The sequence below is a fragment of the Halichoerus grypus genome, chromosome 5 (assembly GCF_964656455.1).
Source record: "Halichoerus grypus chromosome 5, mHalGry1.hap1.1, whole genome shotgun sequence".
NCBI classification, from domain to species: domain Eukaryota; kingdom Metazoa; phylum Chordata; class Mammalia; order Carnivora; family Phocidae; genus Halichoerus; species Halichoerus grypus.
This window is the reverse complement of record NC_135716.1, coordinates 9102761-9122816: the sequence shown is the minus strand read 5'-3', so window position 1 is coordinate 9122816 and position 20056 is coordinate 9102761. Positions and strand designations below refer to the sequence as shown.

The 20056-nt window shown below is 50.7% G+C and overlaps 1 protein-coding gene across 1 annotated transcript in view; it reads left to right on the top strand.

The window, feature by feature from the left end:
• The window catches only part of LOC118534997 (thyroglobulin), a 104993-nt gene extending 91382 nt beyond the window's left edge, over positions 1–13611 (top strand). Inside the window, exons 21-24 of the mRNA XM_036091135.2 lie at positions 824–1043; positions 2820–2913; positions 5350–5509; positions 13137–13611. Of these exons, the coding sequence (XP_035947028.2) occupies positions 824–1043; positions 2820–2913; positions 5350–5509; positions 13137–13384 (722 nt within the window). The 3' untranslated portion in view covers positions 13385–13611. The remainder of the gene's footprint in view (positions 1–823; positions 1044–2819; positions 2914–5349; positions 5510–13136) is intronic.
• The last annotated feature ends 6445 nt before the right edge of the window (positions 13612–20056 follow it).

Here is a 20056-nt window from a genome sequence, read left to right as displayed (position 1 = left end):
GAATCTGGGGCCATGAAGGAGGGGGAGAGGGGGTGTTGCAGGCAGGGGGCAGGGGCAGTGGCCTGGAGAGGGGCCCCGAGCTGGCCCTTGACCCATGTGAACGGGCTGTGGTCACCATCGGGGTCCAGAAACCCTTTGAATCCTACACCTTCAAGTCTTGGCAGCTACCCACCCTTGGACCCTCCCTCTGTTTTCTTACCACCGAAATGCAAATAAGGGCCCACAGTTTCTCCTCTGCAATTCTGAAATCCCAGAGTTCTAAAAGTTAGAAAAAAAATTTTTCGTGAGTTTGCGGCAAACTTATTTGGTGGCACCATCTGGCCTCAAGGGACTGAAGAAATCATATTCTTTATCCATCCCTGTTAGTATGAGTGATTGATACCTTGCACCCCAGAAGTCACCGATGTGTTTGACGGTGGGGCCTGACTCCAGACCCCTCCGGGGGGATTGGCTGAGCATTGTACTTTCTGTGTCCCTCTGTTGTTTTTAAAAATCCAAGTACTTCTGAATGACAGCTCACGCCTGGCCCCCTTGTGCTGAGTAAGGGGTTGCAGGGCTGGGTTAGGCTCTGCGTAGCCTCTGGGTGGGAAGAATCATAGAGAAGGTTCGGTGTCATGCTCTGCAGACGTTCAGTGCCTGGTAAACATCAGCTCTATTTGCTATTATTATTACTATTATTTTTTCACATTGAAAAGTAACCTGGCTAGGCTCGGACTACTGGGGTCTGAATGAACTACTGGCATTTTTAAAGTGTGAAAAGCAGTGTTTTGTTTGAATAGAGCACCCACTGTTGTCTCTTCCCCCGACACCCCCCTCCCCACAGACATCCCTCTGCTTGGCTTTGGGACACCGGCACCTTCGGTGACCATCGCCCCCCATGGCCAGCTGCTGGGCAGGTCGCAGGCCATCCAGGTGGGCACTTCGTGGAAGCAAGTGGATCAGTTCCTGGGAGTCCCGTATGCCGCCCCGCCCCTGGCAGAGAGCCGCTTCCAGGCACCCGAGCCCTTGAACTGGACGGGGTCCTGGGACGCCACCAAGCCACGGTGAGGATCTAGTGGAACACCTCTTGGTGAATGCCCAGGGAATGCCTCTCCCATTCGAATCCATCTGAGTGAGACTTGGTAGCAGAGCAGTGCATTCCAGTTGGAGAGGTGAATGGGGGTGGACAGTGTCAAGTGGGGGTGGGTGAATGGGGGTGGGCAGTAATCAAGGCGGCATTAAGTGCTCTTACAGATAAACCCTCCAAATATCATTATCTTGCTCCTGCAAAGTGCGTTTGGTGATGGAGGGGCCGGCGTGTTCTGCTCTCTGCAGTGACTCGGGGACCCAGGCTGTGGAGGCTCTGCCTTCCTCAGCAGGAACATTCCTTGACTTTGCATCCAGGAAAGAGAGGCTTTGGAAGGGTCTTCATGGGAGATCTCCATGGGCCAGGGCTGCAGGGGGCTGGGGTGCGTCAGTGACCTGCGCCAGTTTGGCGGTAGCTGGAAAGCAGCCTCCTGGCCGCAGCTGAGTTCGGTGGGGCTGAGAAATCCAGCAGGGAGGGAGAAGCACATGAGCTCCTGAAAAACATTTTATTTATTTATTTTAAAAAGATTTTATTTATTTATTTGAGAGAGAGAGCAGGGGGAGGGGCAGAGGGAGAGGGAGAAGCAGGCTCCCCACTGAGCAGGGAGCCCGATTTTGGGCTCATCCCAGGACCCTGAGATCATGACTGAGCCAAAGGCAGATGCTTAACAACTGAGCCACCCAGGCGCCCATGGAAGACATTATTTTAAAAGGACGTTTTCCCCAATAGGAACAATATGAAAAAGAGTTTTAAAAAAGGGAAAAAAAATTCAATCCTCTCTTCCTCCCTCATCAACCATGTGCAGTCTCACCTGTCCCCTCCCATACATACAGCACTTTAACCAGTTGACACATTGGAGATGTTGTCGTTTTTCTCACCAGCGTGTGTTCAGAGCACCCATGAAAAGAGCACCGTTCTCCTGTCTCTGCTCCCCACCTTCCCACAGACCCCTGTAGCCCTGTCCTGAGGCCGCTACACCTGTGCTGTCCCTTGTCACCCATGCCTGGCTGGTGGGGAGGTCCCCAGGCCAGGGCCAGAAAGAGTGAAGGGCTGGGAACTCTTGAATGCTCCAGGCAGGGACATTGAGGGCTTGAACTTGGGCCATGGCGGCAAGGTGTGGACAGCCACGGTGGTAAGTCTCCACCATGGAGACACAAAAGGAATAAACGTGCACTAATCTGAGTGCTTCCCCATGTCAGCGTGGAGCCATGTGACAGGGGAGGCTGGCCTTCTCAGAGTCCAGCACAAAGGACGTTGGGGGATGCGTGAAATCACCTGTGGGGCGGGTCCCATCAGGCTGCCGCTGGGCGTATCCCAGACAAGGTCTCCGCTCTCGTGCCCCGGGGGTGCTCAGCCTGGCATGCTGGGACCCTGTCCTGATGCAGAAAGCAGCTCAGGCTCCACACCCAGCCACACAGGTCTGCACACTGCAGCAAGGAAGGGCCAAGGTCGCGAGCAACACCCACGTCCCCCGTCTCTATCTTGGGCATCCTTTCTGCGAGTTGGCAGCTTGTCCCTTGAGGTGTTCCTCCGCAACCCACGGCAGAGAGAGTGGTGGGCATCCTGCCGTTTCCTCCCTGTGCTTGTCACTCCCTTTTCCCATGTCCCGAAGCTGCCTAATTGCTGCAGAGCTGGTAGCCATCGCGGCTTCGGACGGGGCGGTGGGTTCTGGCCGATGGTGGTGGGCAAGAAGGGAAGATGAGGCGTGTATTGCTGCTTGTCTACCTGGAAGTCATGCTGTCTGCATCCCCAGGGCCAGCTGCTGGCAGCCAGGCACCAGGGCGCCCGTGTCTCCCGGAGTCAGCGAAGACTGCTTGTATCTTAACATGTTTGTGCCTCAGAACGTGGTGAGTTCTGAAGCCCTTGATTGTCTGCCCTGAAAACTGCCCCATTAGACACCCTCTGTGCCCACAGCTGCCAGAATCATCCACCCCTCTCCTCCGTGGCCTGCTCAGGTTCTGCGCCCCCAGCACTGTCCTTGCCGGTACTTGGCTTCCCGAAAGCCTGTGTGGCCAAGAGGAAGCAGAGGGCCCTCCTGGTGCCCACCCGGCCTCACCTGTCCCTGCCCACATCCTCAGGCCACCCCCATGGCAAATGGGGCACGGTTGTCCCAGTGCAGTTCCTAAAAGGCCTGTGTTGGGGGACACCGCTCTGGGTGGGACAGAGAGGTGACTAAAACAGAGTTGTTGCCCTCAGGATTTACATTTTAGTGGGCAGGGCAGAAACAGATACGCAAGTGAGTATTGAACAACGGTGGTGTTGATGAGACTCTGAGGAGAAATACAGAGGAAGGGACACAGTGAAGGGAGGTGTTGGGTGGCAGGCAGGGGGTGCTGCCTGAGTGGCGTGGCAGGGAGGGAGGTGTGAGCCAGGCAGTGGGGGAGGGGGGTCAGCGATGTAGGGTCTCTGAGAGGGTGAGAGAACCACAGGGAGGAGAGGACAGAGCCTGACTGTGGCTCATCTGCCAAGGAGAAAACCAACCAGCTGCTGTCCTTGGAAGACCCGAGGAGCGACCCTTGGGGTGTTTCCACATGGACTCTTGTTTGGGGCAGTTCTGTAGGGTGAGGTTTGGGGCTGTGACCCAGACAGGATTATGCCCTGTTTTGGAGCCCAGATCTGCCTAAGTAGCAGCCATGAGCCTGATACTCCATGTTTGAGTTTCCTGTTTGTGGGGAAGGATCAGAGGGCACAAAATAAAAAGCCACTGATGAGTTTTAGGAAATGTGAGTTTCTGGGGATGCCAACCTGGTGTTGATAGATGCCATGGTACCCCAGACCATGCCACAGCTACCTGGTCCCTGGTCTACTAGCAGCGAGAGTCCACTGCACTTTAGATGTGTGACCTCAGCAGGCTGGTCTGACTGAGCTTTGTCACGAGGCCCCCCAGATGTGAAAGCTCTCATAGATTGTGTTACTATGAGGAGGGAGCCCAGAGTGAGGGAGACAATGGGTCCCCTCTGCCCAGCGCTGGTCACCCCTTCCTTGTGATGCTGGATTAAGATCTGGCTCCCAACGAGTCTGCCACTGACCACTGCCTCACTGGTCTAGAGAAGGTAACCATGTTCTATGTGCTTCAGTTACTGGTTCTGAAAGTGGGACAGAAATAGCATCCTGGCTCATAAAGTTCGTGCAGGAATTAAATAAAACACTGCATGGAGACTAATGAGTCGATAGGTGGCCAATGGGGGACATTGGAAATGACCGTGAGTGGGACAGAGACCACACATAAAGGAATGAGGGTCATTCCACCTGGAAGTGACTGCAGACCTGGAGCCCATCGCTTGGAGCTATGTAGTCCCCAGCACCCCAGTTCTGGCCCCTAGTTTATTCTGGAAACTGTTTGCATCCTGCTTGGTGAGTCCTTCCGGTTTGGCCATGCTGCATGAAACCCATCCTGGTAATATAGAGCTACTCGTCACTCACCTGAAAGATGCAGTGTCACGGACAGAAGAGCCCAGGAGAGCGTGCTGGGAGGGGGCTGAGGTTGGAATTCTGGGTCGGCCCCTTCCTCTCTGTACATGTTTTAAAAAGTCACTTCACCACCCTGAGCCTCTGTGTTCACACCTGCAAAATGGAAGTGCTTTTAGTCATTAGAGCCATCTCCCTATGGGGCAGAGCTGGGGTGTTAGAAGACTGCTTAGCTCCAAGTGATGGGCTGCAGGTCTGCAGTGGGCTGCCCTTTCTGCCCCCTGCACACTTTGCAATGTGAGCAAAGCATCCACTTTTCATGACCCCCAGCTTCCTTATCTGTGACACCAGGCTTATTAGCATGCTAGGGCTACTCTGATAGAGCACCACTGACCAGGAGGCATAAACAACAGAAAGGCATTTTTTCAACATTCTGAAGGCCAGATGTCTAAGATCCAGGTGTCAGTGGGGTTGGTTCCTTCAGAGGCTACTCTCTGTGGCCCACGGATGGTCATCTCCTCCTCCCTCTGTGTCCACATGGTATCCCTCTGTGTGTGTCTCCATCCAAATCTCCCCTTCTTCTGAGGATACCAGTCATATGGGATTAGGGCCCACTAGCTTAATCACTTCCTTATAGGACCCTCTCCAAATATGGTAACATTCTGAGGTCATAGAGTTAGGGATTCAACCCCTGAATTTTAGGGGGACACAGTTCAGCCTGTGACATGGGACTAAGCGTGCTACGTGATGGAGTTGACAGGAAGAGTTGTGGGTAGGCTCAGAATCTGGCACCTTCTTGGGAAAGGTGTCCTCAGCAAGCTCTGGTGGGTGAGAATGGGCCAACCTATAGCCTCATATTTCTCCACTCCCCACAGGCCCCCAACGCGTCTGTGCTGGTGTTCTTCCACAACACCATGGAGGGGAGGGGGACTGACGGACAGCTGGCCATTGACGGCTCCTTCCTGGCTGCTATTGGCAACCTCATTGTGGTCACTGCTGGCTACCGAGTGGGTGTCTTCGGCTTTCTGAGTTCTGGTAAGTCGCTGGCGTGGCTGGGGATTGCCGATCCCCTGAGCTGAGGGCCACTCTGTGTGTTCAACCCCTTCTTCCCAAAGCCCCATCCCTTCATGGCCCCCCAGCTCTCCTCCAGCCCAGCTGAGCGCTCGGGAATGTCCCACACACCTATGAGACCCTCTAGCGATCCTGACCCCCATACATGAGAGTAATAGTTGCCATTGGTTGATCTTACTAGGTGCTGAAGCTATTCTAAGTACATTATTGTTGATTGTGTGTGTGTGTGTGTGTGTGTGTGTGTGTGTGTGTGTGTGTATTTTGAGGCCCCAGAAGCTTAGACACTGCTAACATCACTAGTTAGGAAAGAGCAGAGCCAGGATTCAGCACAGGGGTTGACTTGCTCTAGAGAACGATAGGAATGGATTATAGTCCTGGGCCCACAGAGATGCCATTTGACTCCACATAAGGGCTGCATCAGTGATGTTTCCTGTTTCCTCTTTAATGCTGGCCTTGCTTGTGAACACTGGCCTGTCCCCTATCTAGTCACAGAACTGTTTGTCACCCTGGTTCCATCCTCCACCTTCCCCACCAGCACCCATGGAGGACAGCCCCATCGTCCTCCACGTGCATCTTTTCCTCCATGTCCAGCTCCCCCAGTGGTGGGGCACTTGTCAAACAGCTGTGGCCGGGGGTAGACACACAGGTCTGGGAATCTGAAGAACCAAGGGCCAGCTCTGCCATTCATTGTCCGTGTGACCCTGGCTAAAACCCTTCATTTCTGAGTCTCAGTATTCTCCTCTGTAAAATGGGAATAATTTTACCCAATATCTGCAGTTACATGAGGCTCTAATGAGGTTGTACATGTGAAAGGGCTTTAGAAAATACAGTGGGCCCTCCAGGGAGGCACTGAACTTCATCTCTGTTCTCTAAGGATCTCATTTAAGACCCAAATGCCTTTCTTGCTAAGTCAGGATGGGCAGGTGGAACGTAGCATGGTGAGAATGATGGAGCTATCTAGAATGTGGATGAGTGGGTAGGCATCCAGCATGGGCAGAAACTCTGGAGGGCTGGGTGCACCCCGTGGCATGAGCCCTTGAGTGCCATGAAGAAGATTCTAGGCCTGCACAACAACCACAAAGTGGGCACCAAATTAAGGCAAAATATGACCAGATGCCAATGAGGGAAATGTGGATGATCAACAGATTTCAGATTTTTCCTTCAGAGGGAGCAGGGTCAGCTGTCGGAGCACTAAAAACTCTGCTTGGGTTTTCTTTCCTCTTTTCAAACACACGACTGATGATCTGATAAGTCCGTAGCTCCCATCTCTGAAGAGGCGGGTGAAATTCAGACCTTGTCCTGTTGAACGTGGTCAAGTGGAGCTTTCCACAGACATGGACGACTCCTTGGCTCTGAGCCTTTCCAGACAGAGGAGAGCGAATTTCCATATGTTACCCATGCCTGATGGTTTCATGGCGTGTAATCTTACTGAGAATTTTTGTGCTTCTGGGAAGGCAAACTCATTCCTGCTGCTGGTGGAGGCGAAGGAAATTTCCAGAACACCCAGCCCTTCCCATTCCCAACCTGGAATGCTGCCTGTTTATTGTGCTTAAAGCAAAACTGTTAGCGAGAGGGGAGGAAAGTTACACTCGGCGGTGCCGGCCTCTACCAGACATATCTCCTGGATTGCCTCATCTCATTCCCACGCAGCTCTGTGAGGCCAGCACCGAGTGGCCATTTGGCAGATGACTCAGCGAGGCCCGGGGGTCCAGGAGCTCCATGCCGCACAGTTAGGAGTGCCCTCGGGGCGTTGAATCCTATTGGTCAAGCAGCAAGGAGAAATATCCTGTGGCTCACTCCCTCGGAGGTTTAGAAATGCCCTTTGGATTCCCTGTTCTTCTGTGTACACAGCAGGATGGGTCTTTTACGTCCATTGAGCCACAGACAGTTCTTCTTTGCTTTATTTACTAGACTTCCTAGCCTCCCCCGCATTCCTGGGCCTTTGCCTGCCTTAATTGAGCCTCCCTGCAGCTCCACCAGGAGAGGGGAGCCATGCATCCGTAGAGAAACCGAGACACAGAAGCACTAGGATGCAAACACAGCCTTCCTGACTGCAGACAGCCACAGCGCGTCACCCGCAAGGCTCTGCGGTGAAGCAGCTGCTATGCAGGGGCCTCGGGGGCCCACAGCCCCGGGGGATGCTCAGGAAGGGGAAGGGAACGGGTGTGTGAGTCTGTGAACCCCCCAATAAATTTGTGACGCAAGCACACCATCCCCTTTACCACTTAAAAAACAGTTAATAGATTTTACCACATAGAGTGGTTTTAAGTTTACAGAACAACCGAGCAGAAAGTACAAAGAGTTCCCATAGACGCTCCCCCACCTCAGTTTCCCCCACTGTCGACACCGTGCATTGGTGGGGCACCTCTGTTAGAATCGATGAGGCAACACAGATAGGTTAGTATCGACTCAAGTCCACAGTTTACACTAGGGCTCACTCTTTGTGTCATACTCTCTATGGTTTCGATAAATGTCTAATGACATGTGTCCAGCATCATGGGTCACACAGTAAAATCTTTTCACTGCCCTAAGATGTCTCTGTACCGCCCCTGTTCGTCTTTTGCCTTTTCCATTTTAAATACTTGGACGCTGCCGTTCCGAACACGGGTCTGGAAAGAGATGGGCTACTTTGAGTGCCGGCCGGAGCCCGGGGTCCTGCACGGCACGCAGGCTTTGCATCCGCCCAGAACGGGGTCTGAGAGCAGCTCGGCGGCGCTGTGGGTCTGAGGGGCTCCGAGCAGCTCCTTCCCTCTGCCTCCACTCCCACGCTGCCCATCTCTCAGATGACGCTGAGACCTAAGGGGGGACGACAGGGTAACGCGTGGAAGGCGGACACCTGGGACCCTGCCCGGCACCCGGCAGGGACTCACAAGTGTTAATGCCCCTTTTCTTTCCCTGGACGGGGCTCCTTCCAGGCAGGGCTAGGTTGTGGTCATGCCCCGGCCCTGCGTGTGGCCAGCAGCTGGCCCAGAGCTGCCCCTGGACAGCGGCAGCAACGGCCCCTGGCATGGACTGAGTCCGGCCACGCTGTCCCTGCCCGTGTTCTCCCGTCATCAGTGTGTGTGGCATCCACTGTCGTAACCCGCAGTGAATGTGGTCCCCCGAGAGCTCCAGACTCCAGGGGAACTTTTTTTTTTTTTGAAAGATTTTATTTATTTATTTATTTATTTATTTATTTATTTATTTGACAGAGAGAGAGAGAGAGAGAGAGCGCACAAGCAGGGGGAGGGGCAGGCAGAGGGAGAGGGAGAAGCAGACTCCCCGCTGAGCAAGGAGCCCGATGTGGGACTCAATCCCAGGACCCTGGGCTCATGACCTGAGCTGAAGGCAGACACTTAACCAACTGAGCCACCCAGGAGCCCCTCCAGAGGCACTTTTCAAAAAGCGGTGGGGGGAGGATGAAAAGAGAAACTCATGCCAGGCCTGTGGCCGACAAGACAAGCTCGTGTTCTCTGTGAGAAGAGACGGCCAAACCCAATGGTACTTCAAGGGGGCCCTGGTTCCCAGCGAACCGAGCAGTTGGAAAGGAAGTGAAGGGGTTGGAGGTGGGCCAGGGGGGAGGCCATTTCCCCAGCCTGGATCCTGCCAGGGGGCAGACCCCAGGGGGCCCAGGGCACAGGGACAGTCCTCGCTTGGCAAAGCAGTGCAGTGAGGGGAACAGGGGCACTGGGTGGGGGGCAGGCTCAGAGGAGTGGGTGGGTCAGCCTGCAGGCCCGCTGCGGGTGTGGGGACGGAGGAGGTGTGCTTCGGCCAGGGAGTCAGACAGAAGGCCGGGCATGGTAGCATTACCATTACCTCATCGTCCCGGGGCCTCCCGAGAGGGTCTGCTCCCCTCCAGCCAGAAGAACAGGCGCACAGTCCTGTCTCTGTGGCTGCCCCTCCATAAGTCCGCTACAAAAGCCAAGGCACACTCCACAAAGAGCATCTGGGAGATACTGCGGGGACCTAAATCTGTTTCATTTTAGTCAAGAAAAACTAGACAATTTCTATAGTGCTTTATGCCGGGCACTGTTCTGGTTCCTTTACGATTATTAACCAATTCAGTCATCCTAACAACCTGAAGAGGTAAGAATGGTTATTACTTCCGTTTTACAGACAGAGAAAATCAAGTCGCACTAGGTAACTTGTCCAGGGCCCCTAGGTGCTAGTAGGTGGTGGGGCTGGGGCTGCGCCCAGCTGGTCTGGCTCCATAACCTGTGTGCTTGGCCACCTCACCTGCTGCCTCTAATCGACGGCCATCAACGAGACCGGCTGAGGGCCCACTGTGAGCCCAGAATTGCGCCAAGGAGCTTTAGAGGGAGAGTTGAAGACACCACATGAGCAAGCGAGAACCAGTTAGGGAATGAGGGAACAGTTGGATGTGGCTGGGGTGGTTCTGACCAGTGGAGGTGGTAGGGCAGAGCAGGGCAGCTGGGGTGGGTGGACAGGGGTGGACACCTGCTCACATCTGTCTCCCTACTGGACTCTACGTGCAGCCAGCAGGGAGCCCCTCTCCAGTGCCATGCCAGGGGCACGGCCCAGCTCACGTGTGTGGCAGGACGGGTCCAGGAGGACACCGAGGAGGCCACAGCAGGATGTCAGGATGAACGTGGCTATGGTGGCTGGGCGAGGGCCGGTGTTGGAAAATGAAGGGAACCCAGGCTGCTTGGATGGGCCGAGGCCATTCGTAGAGGATCGCAAAAGCCAGGAAGACATTTAGACTTGACTCTCAGCAGGAACGGGGGAGTTAGGAGTGCTTTTGAGTACAGAAAGTTCCATAAATGGAACACTTAGATTTTTTTTTTTAATGAAAATAACACAATGCCTTGCACATCATAGATTTTCCAACAAGTGTTGAATTGGATTGAGTGTTGGGACAGAGAGTTCTGAGTGTGCATTGGGATCTAAGTCCCGACTTTCTCTTATATTTGTTTCTCGTGCTGAAACAAACATTTCCTCTCGAGTGTCAAGTTCCTCCTCAGTGAAGGAAGGGGTTGGAGCAGACTCCCCGAAAGCCGCCGGTTCGCTGCCCCTGTGCGCACGGCTGAGGCTGTGTGAGGGCCAGGGCCGTGCCTGTCTTGCTCGCCATGGAACCAGGTGCCCCGCCGGGCACCAGGCAAAGCCCCACCCAGACTTGTCTGAAGAGCAGCCCTTGAAGGGCCCTCACCTCTGACTTCCTGGGGGTCTGTAGACCCCACAACGTCAGTACTGTACTTGGGAAGCTGATCTATGGGAAGTCAGAGGCAGGGACAGTCGCCCCCAACCCTCCTATATTGTCACTGGAAGTGCAGGCTGCGCATGTCACTTCCCGGACGTACAGGACCATGTCCCACCCAGGTGGCACCCAGCTTTCCTGCCCTGCCCAAGACCTCAGAAACCACGCATTCATCCTAACAGGCAGAACAGAAGTGCAATCCAGAAACGTCCATGGTGAGGATTGTGCTAATGTCTTCACCAAACCCAGACCACAAAATGCACTTGAAGAAATTCTGAGAGTCTCACCAGCTGGGAGAGTAATTTGTACCGTTACGTCCTCCGAGCGGGCGTTCCCGTCAACTTGGTGAAGGCCAGGTTGGGGAATCGGGATGCAAGAGTTTCCTATATTTCTGTTTGGGAATATGGAGTCTCGTTGATAGTTTCTCACTGGATACTGAATCCTATTAATCGTAACTATGGTCATTCATTCACCTGACATTGACTAAGGACCTGCCATGTGCCACTGGTTTCGGTGGGGCCATGGGCTGCAAGGAAGGCGACACCAAGCATGACAAATACCCTGAAAGGGGAACCTTGCTTACCTCAGGGCTGCCTCTGAATTAACCCATAGCTAAAACTTGAAGGACCACTGGGCCGGAGGAGGAAGAGGAGGAAGGCCAGGGCAAGGAGGAGGTCTCTGGGCAGAGGAGGTCACATGTGCCAAGCACAGGCCTGGAAGAGGGTGGACCGTGTGTTTGAGCTACTGATGAGAAGCCAGGCAGCTGCAGCATCGGCACAGGGAGGAGACAAAGGGAAATAGGGTCCAAGAGACAGCCGCCCTGGTCCCATGGGTTTTGAATATACTGAGAGAACTGAGATCAGGTCCTAATGGGATGAGATGGGAGATTTTAGATAGGCTAAGGCAGGGTGTGTGTGTGTGTGTGTGTGTGTGTGTGTGTGTGTTGGGCTGTGTGTATATGAGAGAGACATGATCAAAATTATGCATTTCAAAGACCACTCAGCAGGGCGCCTGGGTGACTCAGTCGGTTAAGCGTCTGCTTCAGCTCAGGTCATGATCCCAGGGTCCTGGGATCGAGCCCCGCATCAGGCTCCCTGCTCAGCGGCGAGTCTGCTTCTCCCTCTCCCTCTGCTCCTCCCTCTGCGCGTGCTCTCTCTCTCTCTCAAATAAATAAATAAAATCTTAAAAAAAAATAAAAAGATAAATAAAAGGGCCACTCAGCCCTCCCTAAAAAAATTAAAAAATAAAAGACTACTCAGGATGTGGCATGGAGGATTCATTGGAGGGAGAGATGTGTGGTTACAGGAGGCCAGTGAGAAGCACTAAGGAGCTCAGTGGGGAGAAAGCCCAGAGCACCTGGGGAAGAGAAGGCAGAGATATAGCACGGCAGGTGTCGGAGAGGACTCTGAGGCTGTGCAGGAGCAGATCGGGGGGGTGGTGCTGCATTAGAAGGAGAATATAAGAAATCCTGCAAAGGCTGCTGGCTGCATGCTCAGGGGACTTGGAGTCGATTCCCTTTGGGACTCAATGCTTTTGAAGTGCCTTCAGCGAGGTAGCCTCCTGGAGACATGAGGGGCTGGCGCTGGGAGAGCGCTCTGTGCCCCTGACACTCCCGAGTCAGCAGCATGTGGGTGGTGGTTGAAGGCATGGGAGCTGTTGGAGTTTCCTGGGGCAAAGTGGGTGAGTCTCAGCTTGAACCAGAACAAGCTGGGTATTTCAGGGTGGTTAGCCACGTAAATGGACAAGAAGGATCCACTGGATTCAGAGGATGGCCAGAGGGCATGGGCACGTATTGTCCCAAATGCCGACGAGGGCATATTTTTGCTGTACTATATGTACTGTGTGTGTGTGTGTGTGTGTGTGTGTGTGTGTGTGTGTGTGTGTCTGAATCACTTCGTTAAGAAAACAGTGCTGAGCTTTCAATAAATATTTACTGAATTCTATGAAAAAAGAATAGATCAACTCAGCTGAATGCTACGGAAGGTCATGGGAGAAGAGGCAGTGGGAACTGATGGAGAGCCTCAGCCATGCCTGGTCCTGGTCAGGGAGGAAGAGGCGTCGAGAGCCACCACAGTGGACCAACATGTGGGCCACCCCGCTATTGTGCCAAGCTGGGTGGTGGTCTGACGTGCACCGCCTCTGACTGGAGCGGCCGCGCTAGCAAGTGCCCTCGCCTCTGGTGGGAAAGCTGCAGCCCAGAGAAATGGAATGACAACGGCAGGGTCTCCGACCCAGCAAAGGCTGGATGGGTCTGGTTCTGAAGCCCATGCTGTTCTCGCTGTCCGGACCTGCACAGACAGGAGCCCAGGTCCCCCAGAGGCACTGCAGACAGCACTGGGGTGGGTAAACTCCAGGTTGTAAGATCGCAAAGGGTAAAAGTGTTTCCTCTTTCTGCAGGTTCTGGCGAGGTGAGTGGCAACTGGGGGTTGCTGGACCAGCGGGCGGCTCTGACCTGGGTGCAGACTCACATCGGAGTGTTTGGTGGGGACCCTTGGCGCGTGACCCTGGCAGCAGACCGTGGCGGAGCTGACGTGGCCAGCATCCACCTTCTAACCACCAGGGCTGCTGACTCCAGACTCTTCCGGAGGGTCATGCTGATGGTGAGTCACCTGTTCTGCCTTCACCCTTGTTTTGGACACTGGTGAGGTAAGGTGAGGGGCCTCACTTACCTCTTGAGACCAGTTGGCTTTGATTGCTTGGTTTCCTTTATCCTTTGTTCTGGTGTGTGTCTTGCTCATGGCCATCTTTCCATGGTCTGGTGATTCCAGGATGCTGAGGGGCTCCTCTAACTACTGTCCCTCATTCTAAAGTGATGAAAATTCTACATGGGGAAGTGTTTCCATTTTGGGAGATTGCCCTACTAGGGTTTAATGGTGTGAACTCTCGAAGACCTCTCTTGTCAATAGACAAACACAAGGGAATGGAGTATAAGATGAGGAGCTTTCTGGTGGAAGGAAAGCTAACGATGAGGGCACAGTTTAGCCAGTACGATGCTAACTACACCCGACATTATTGCCACAACAGGAGAGAAGTAGAACAAGAGAACTCTCATCTGCTTTCCAGTGTTGCTTTCCTGATCTTCTCAGGGAAATCTTCCCTTATGCTGTCTGGTTTAAACAATAGCCCATGCTCCATCTCCTGGCTCTAATTCAGTTCTGGTGGCATTTCTTCATGGAGCACTATTGGGTGACTCATTCCTCTCTTGGAACCCTTCTACGTCATTGCTATTTCCTTTGCCTGAGGTGGGGAGGGGTGGCAGGGACCCTTGCCCACATGTCTGATCAAGAAGTGACAGGCAGCTGAGTCAGCAGCCACAGGGTGAGGCATGGAGCTCCCAAGGTTTGGCCAACTGAGTCATTGACTGTTGAATAAAGGCAAAGAATAGAACTTAGCACTCAGGATTCTACTGGATGTTCCTGCTAGATGATGATGATGATGATGATGATGATGATATAATCATACTGATGATGATGATGTAAGATTTTGATCATGACAATAACTATTATAGAAGAAATAACCTGTTGATCACAGCACAAGCCCTGATGGTATTGTCATTGATTAGCTTCTAATTTTATGGAGCGTCCAGTTTGTGTCAAGTGCCATGGTAGGTGCTGGAAATGTCATGCTAAATAATTCATGTGCTAGTTCTTGGGAAATTTATAGTTTACTGAGGGGTGGGGGACAAACACTTAAAGGAGATATTTAAAAGAGGGTCTTAGGGCATTTGAGAGAGAAGCCCCCAACTAAGCACAAGGGAAGTAGTAATGTCCAGGAATACTTCCAAGGAGAAGGTATGTCTGAGCGAGATGTTGAAGACTGTGCAGGCATTTCACTGCGGGCAGAGTTCTGGCACTAAGGGACAGCGTGGCTTCTCACTGAGATCTGCCAGTCCTACGATGCGGGAGGGGAACGGGATCTTCATGTGCTGCAGTGATGGAGACTGGGAGGCCGGGAGCAGCCGGATTGCACTGAACACCTTGGCTTTCATCCTCAGTGATGGGAGCCTTTGAAGAGTTATGTTTGGTTTGGTTTGGTTTCCCATTTTAACATTTTTAAGTGTATGGTTCAGTGGTATTAACTACCTTCACAGTGTGGTACAATCATCACCACTAATCATTTCCAGAACTTTCCATCATCCCAAACAGAAACTCTGTACCTATTAAACAATAACTCCCCATCCCCTCTGCCTCCTCCAGCCCCTGATAACCACTATTCTACCTTCTGTCTCTATGAATTTGCCCAATCTAGGGACCTCACAGCAGTAGAATCATACAAAATGTGTGTGTGTGTGTGTGTGTGTGTCTGGCTTATTTCACTTAGCATAATGTCTTCATAAAGCCTCATCCATGTTGTACCTTATATCAGAATTTCCTTCCTTTCTAGGCTGAATAATATTCCGTTGTATGCATAGACCACATTTTGTTCATGCATTCATTTGTTGATAGATACTGGGGTTATTTCTGCCTTATTGTGAATAGTGCTGCAATGAACATCGGTGTGCTATCAAAGGGTTTTTAGGCAAGTAAGAAACTTGCTTCCCTTTAGGAAGACTTCTTAAAGCTGAGTGGAGGATGCATTTAAGAGGGACAATCCTGGAAGCAGAGAAAGCAATGATGAGACACTGAAGTAGCCAAATTACGGAAAAATAGAGCACCATCAAGACCAGTGCCATGGACCCGCTAATGATTCTAAGGTCATATAACCACAATTGGGCATTGTCCGGCCTTCCTGGGATCCGAACCTTTGACTGTCAGGAGAAGGATAGGAGTGACATTGTTTGGGCAGTTATGATGCTGGATCAACATTGTCACCATTCCCAGCAGAAAGCAGTACGACCTGCCACTTTGCCTATCTCTTTCAGCCATGGGAGCCTTCCAACGTTCCTTGAAGGGTCCATGCTCTATTTCGCTTCCTACAGGAAGTTCCCTCTACGTGGACACCTTTATCCTATCGTCCTCTTTGCCTGCTCTATCTGTCCTTCAGGGAATCCTTCCAGACTTTTTAGCCCAGGACCAGACCCTCTTTATATGGCTTCCACTGCCTCTACTTCTCTGCACATCATTTATCATGACTTCCCACCAGTAAAGAATTATTCCCGCTTCCCAGTCTCTCCCGCACAAGACTGTGAGCCCCCAGGAGAGCAGGGGGCAGCTATGCCTTGTTCTCACACAGGGCCTGAAGCCCCCAACACAGCTGTCCTAGAGTAGATGCTCCATAGTCAATATCCGGGCAGTGAATGAGCAGAAGAATGGGGGACTATGCCCAGGGCCCCCCAGGCTGGTCCACTTCCCTCCCCACAACCACTGTCTTGTGTTTCGTGTCCTTTGATCCAGATTTTCTTCAATATCTCCCTCTCTAGTGGGCCCACCTTCATTGCAGGAGGTCTGAACCCAAGCATCTTTCAATTCCTGGTATTGAAAACAGAACTTCCCGACTTTGAATGCTCCTGAAGGGGTTTCTCCAGAGGCCTCTCAGAAACCAGACACTCAGTGGGACCTGGAAGACACCAAAAATGACTTCCAGTCGGCCCAGAAGGCAGAATTCTCTTTTTGAAAATTCTGGAGACTTGAGGTGTTTGGGGAATTTCAGAAACTAATCTGTTTTAGCAAATGGTAGTGTATTTAAAAATAAACTCTCCATCTGTTTTAGTCATTTAGAAGCAGCTTTTACAACTGCTCCCAGCAGTCTTTGGGACGCATGTGAAATTATTTGGTATTTGGAATCGAGAGAACGAAAATACTTCAATACATTAGCGGTTCTTAAAAGTGTTCTTTACCAACAGATGTTTGGGGGAATGGATGTGAGTTGGTGATATATTCTTGGATAAGATCTTGTCTTTCTGCAAATCTAGAGGCCAGGGCTGTTGAGACACCAGGCACCACAGGCTCCTGTGATAATTAATAACTTTATTTAGATTATTTGGGGCCACAAGTATTTAGATTATTTGGGGCCACAAGGCACTTCCGATATATTATCTCATAGATTGCTCACACTGATTGGCACAGGATCTTTATATTATTTGCAATCTGGAGATAGGAAGTCTGAGGCTTAGAGAGGTCTAGTGACTTGCTAAAGAACACATAGCAAAGAAGGAGCCACATTAGGGGCTAGAACCTAAAGCCTTATCCTGTGTTTTCCCCACCCTATGAAGTTGTTTCTCCAGAGAAGCCTGGGACCCTCCCAGGGCCTTAAGGCCTAAGAGAAAGAGCTCAGGCCTACGGTCAGGCAAGCCTGCCTTAAGATCCCAGCCTTGGGCAAAACCCTTCACTCTTGGAATCTTCATGGATAAAATCAGTATGATTAATTCTGTCTCCCAAGGGCTCAAGAAGTTGCCATCATATTAGGATTGTAGAGTGTCCCGCGCACTGTAGGAACTCAAGAAATCCAGGTTCCCCTTGCCTTGCTAAGCGAGGGCAGCTCCAAACCAAAGCAGGTCAGGGGAATTTGCACCTGCCTCCAGGGCCTGGGTTGAAGAAGGAAGAGGGGGTGACATGTCGCGAGCATGCGCTCTGTGGCTCTGATGACCTGGCCAGTTTTGAGAGGAGACAGAGGAGGTCATGTCTGCGGTATGATTCACAGGCCCCAGAAGAGATTTCCATTGCCCTCCTACACCATTTCCCTGAGGGAGTGCCAGGCCTCGTGAATTGGCCTCAAGCTACATATTCCTGTCTCCTTTCCTGCTTCATTCCTGCAGGAACCCTGCACTCCAGGCTCACTAGTATCGACATTCCTAGAAAATGCCATGCCTTCTTCCATATCTTTCCATTGCCATGCTGTGGTCGGCACGTCCACTTCTCCACCTGGAAAGTCACTCCCTTCTTCAGGGCTCAGCTGAAATGGTGCCCTCTAAGCCTCTCTCCATCTCTTAAAACAGAACAATTCTCACGTTGGTGAAGAGACTTCTATTTGGCAATTTTTTAGGAATCCTGCCTTGTCTTACACACTGGGTATTTTTCTAGCGCGTCTTACTCCAATTCTGTTATGACTGAAAGCTTGACAGGGCCCGTGAGCTTTTCGTCTTAGAATTTCCTTAATGCTTCGCACAGCCCTGGGTGGAATAGGGCACCAAAGCCCGTGCTGAGTTCCATAACACTAGGGGAGGGGCCTGAGCACTGTTTTCTCCTGTTTTTGCACAAACCTCATAGTTGGAGCACTTTCTTCTCCGTTTCTCTTAATTAAAATTGACTGAACTGCTCATGGGTTCCAATACTCTCATCTATATATGAAGATATATCTATTGATTGTCTTTAAATAGTCCTGATGTGAATTTGAGTGTATCTTCATGGAATTTTTCAATTAATTTCAAAAAAGTAACTATGTTTTTATGATGTGAAATCTCACATCCGTGAATCTGGTTGACACCATCACCACAAACATGATTTTTGTCTCTTGGGTCTTTTCATAGCATTTTGAACTTCTCTCCACAAAAATTTTGTGAAATCATTGTAGGCAAGTCCCTACCTGTGTGTCCTAGTTTGGTTGGCATTATGAATGATGTCATATATTTTATTGAACTTTCCAGCTGGTCAGTACTGGCGTAGGGGAGTAAAGTCGGCTCCAAATTTGCTGAGCCTTCTTACCACTTCCAATACTTGGTCTGTTGGCTCCACTGGATTTTCTGACGTTATTTCATTATCTGTAAATTTTGGCAGGTTGATTTCTATACCCTTTGGACAAAAATGCTCAGCTGCTCTAGCAAAGATCCAACACTTAAGGAGCTTAAATAATAAATATGTTTCTTTTTCTCTCTCTCTTTTTCTTTCTTTCTCTTTATCATAATATTTCCCAAAGTGTCTCATGATCTCTGGGGGCATGGGTTCTTTCTAGGTGTTTCTCTGCCATCTGAGGGCCTTGTTCCCATCTGCAGGGTGGAGTCTGGGCAGCTTGGACAGCAGGGAGGGGACAGAGGGAGAGGGGCCAGCCCTGCTGACTGAGGGAGGCAAGGGTGCCCTCCCCCGCAGAGGTCCTTTCCTTATATGCAGCCCTGCAGCTCATCGGCCTTTCTTTTCCTTTGACATGGTCATTCTTGCTCCTGCTTTTCTTCATCATATCAATCTTACTATTTAAACAATGTCTTGCTTTCTGAGTCTTCTTTATGACTATAAAGCTCTTATTTCATCCATGTTTACCTTTGTCAACTTTTGCTTTCTCCTCGCTTCTTTGACAATCAGTTGTTCTGTGAGCTTCTTGAGTTGAAATCTGAGCTCATTACTTGTCATTCTTTGTTTTCTGGTCAATGGGTTTCAAGCAATAAATGTCCCTCTTACTGTTGTATCAGCTCTGCCCTGGACATTTGGAGAAGTAGTGACATGTCCTGTATTTCTACGTCTTTGATTTTTTCTTGTATTATGTTCTTCTTAACCACAGGAGATGCATCCCTTTTTTTTAAGCTTTTAGATGCATAGGATTTTAACCCATCCTTTTGCAAATTGATTTCTAATTTTATTTCATTATTATCATGGAGCCTGAGTTGGAGAAGGCTGACTCTGAAATTTATTAGACCTAATGAATTCTTCACTGGTTGGCAGAAAAGTTGTACAGTGTTATCAAAATCCTCTATCTGCCTATCTACTTATCTTTGCTTGATCTCTCCGTTTCTGAGAGTTGTGTTTAAATCACCAAATAAAATGATCCATTTATCTATTTGTCCCTGTAGTAGTTGCTTAATATATTTTGAAACTGTATTGTTAGATTAACACAGGTTCGGTCATTACTATCTTCTTAATGTCTCATCTTTTGTAACATCTCTCTTGGCCCTTAAACTATTTTTTTTAATTTAATTTTATTTTATTATGTTATGTTAGTCACCATACAATTTATTTTTGCCTTCAATTTCATTTTGCCTCAAAATTCAACACTTGCCCTTTGTTCATTTTTGCGTGAAAAATTTTCCAACCCTTTATTTTGAAATCCTGCATTCTTTTGTCTTAGAGCTTGCAAGTATTCACTACGTGTCAAGTAGATAATACAACACCAGAATTTTAAAAATCTATTCTCTTCGCAGCAACCAGTATGTTCTTTAAAACACGTGGATGAAATGATAACCTTCCCCTAATTAGATCCTTCCAAGGCTTTGCCTTTCTCCTAGAATTCACCTTAAGCTCCTGACGCTTCCATCCAGAGCCCTGCAGGACCTGCCTCCCTCCTGGCAGCCCTCCGCCCCTCACTCTAGCTCACTCAGCCCAGCCACTCTAGCACTTCTTCCAGTTTCTTCCACAGGCAGCCTTGCTCCTGTCCACAGGAATCACCTCAATTAACTCTACTGCCTTCGGTTTTCCTTTAGATATTTGCCTGGCTGTTTGCTGTTCATCTTTCAG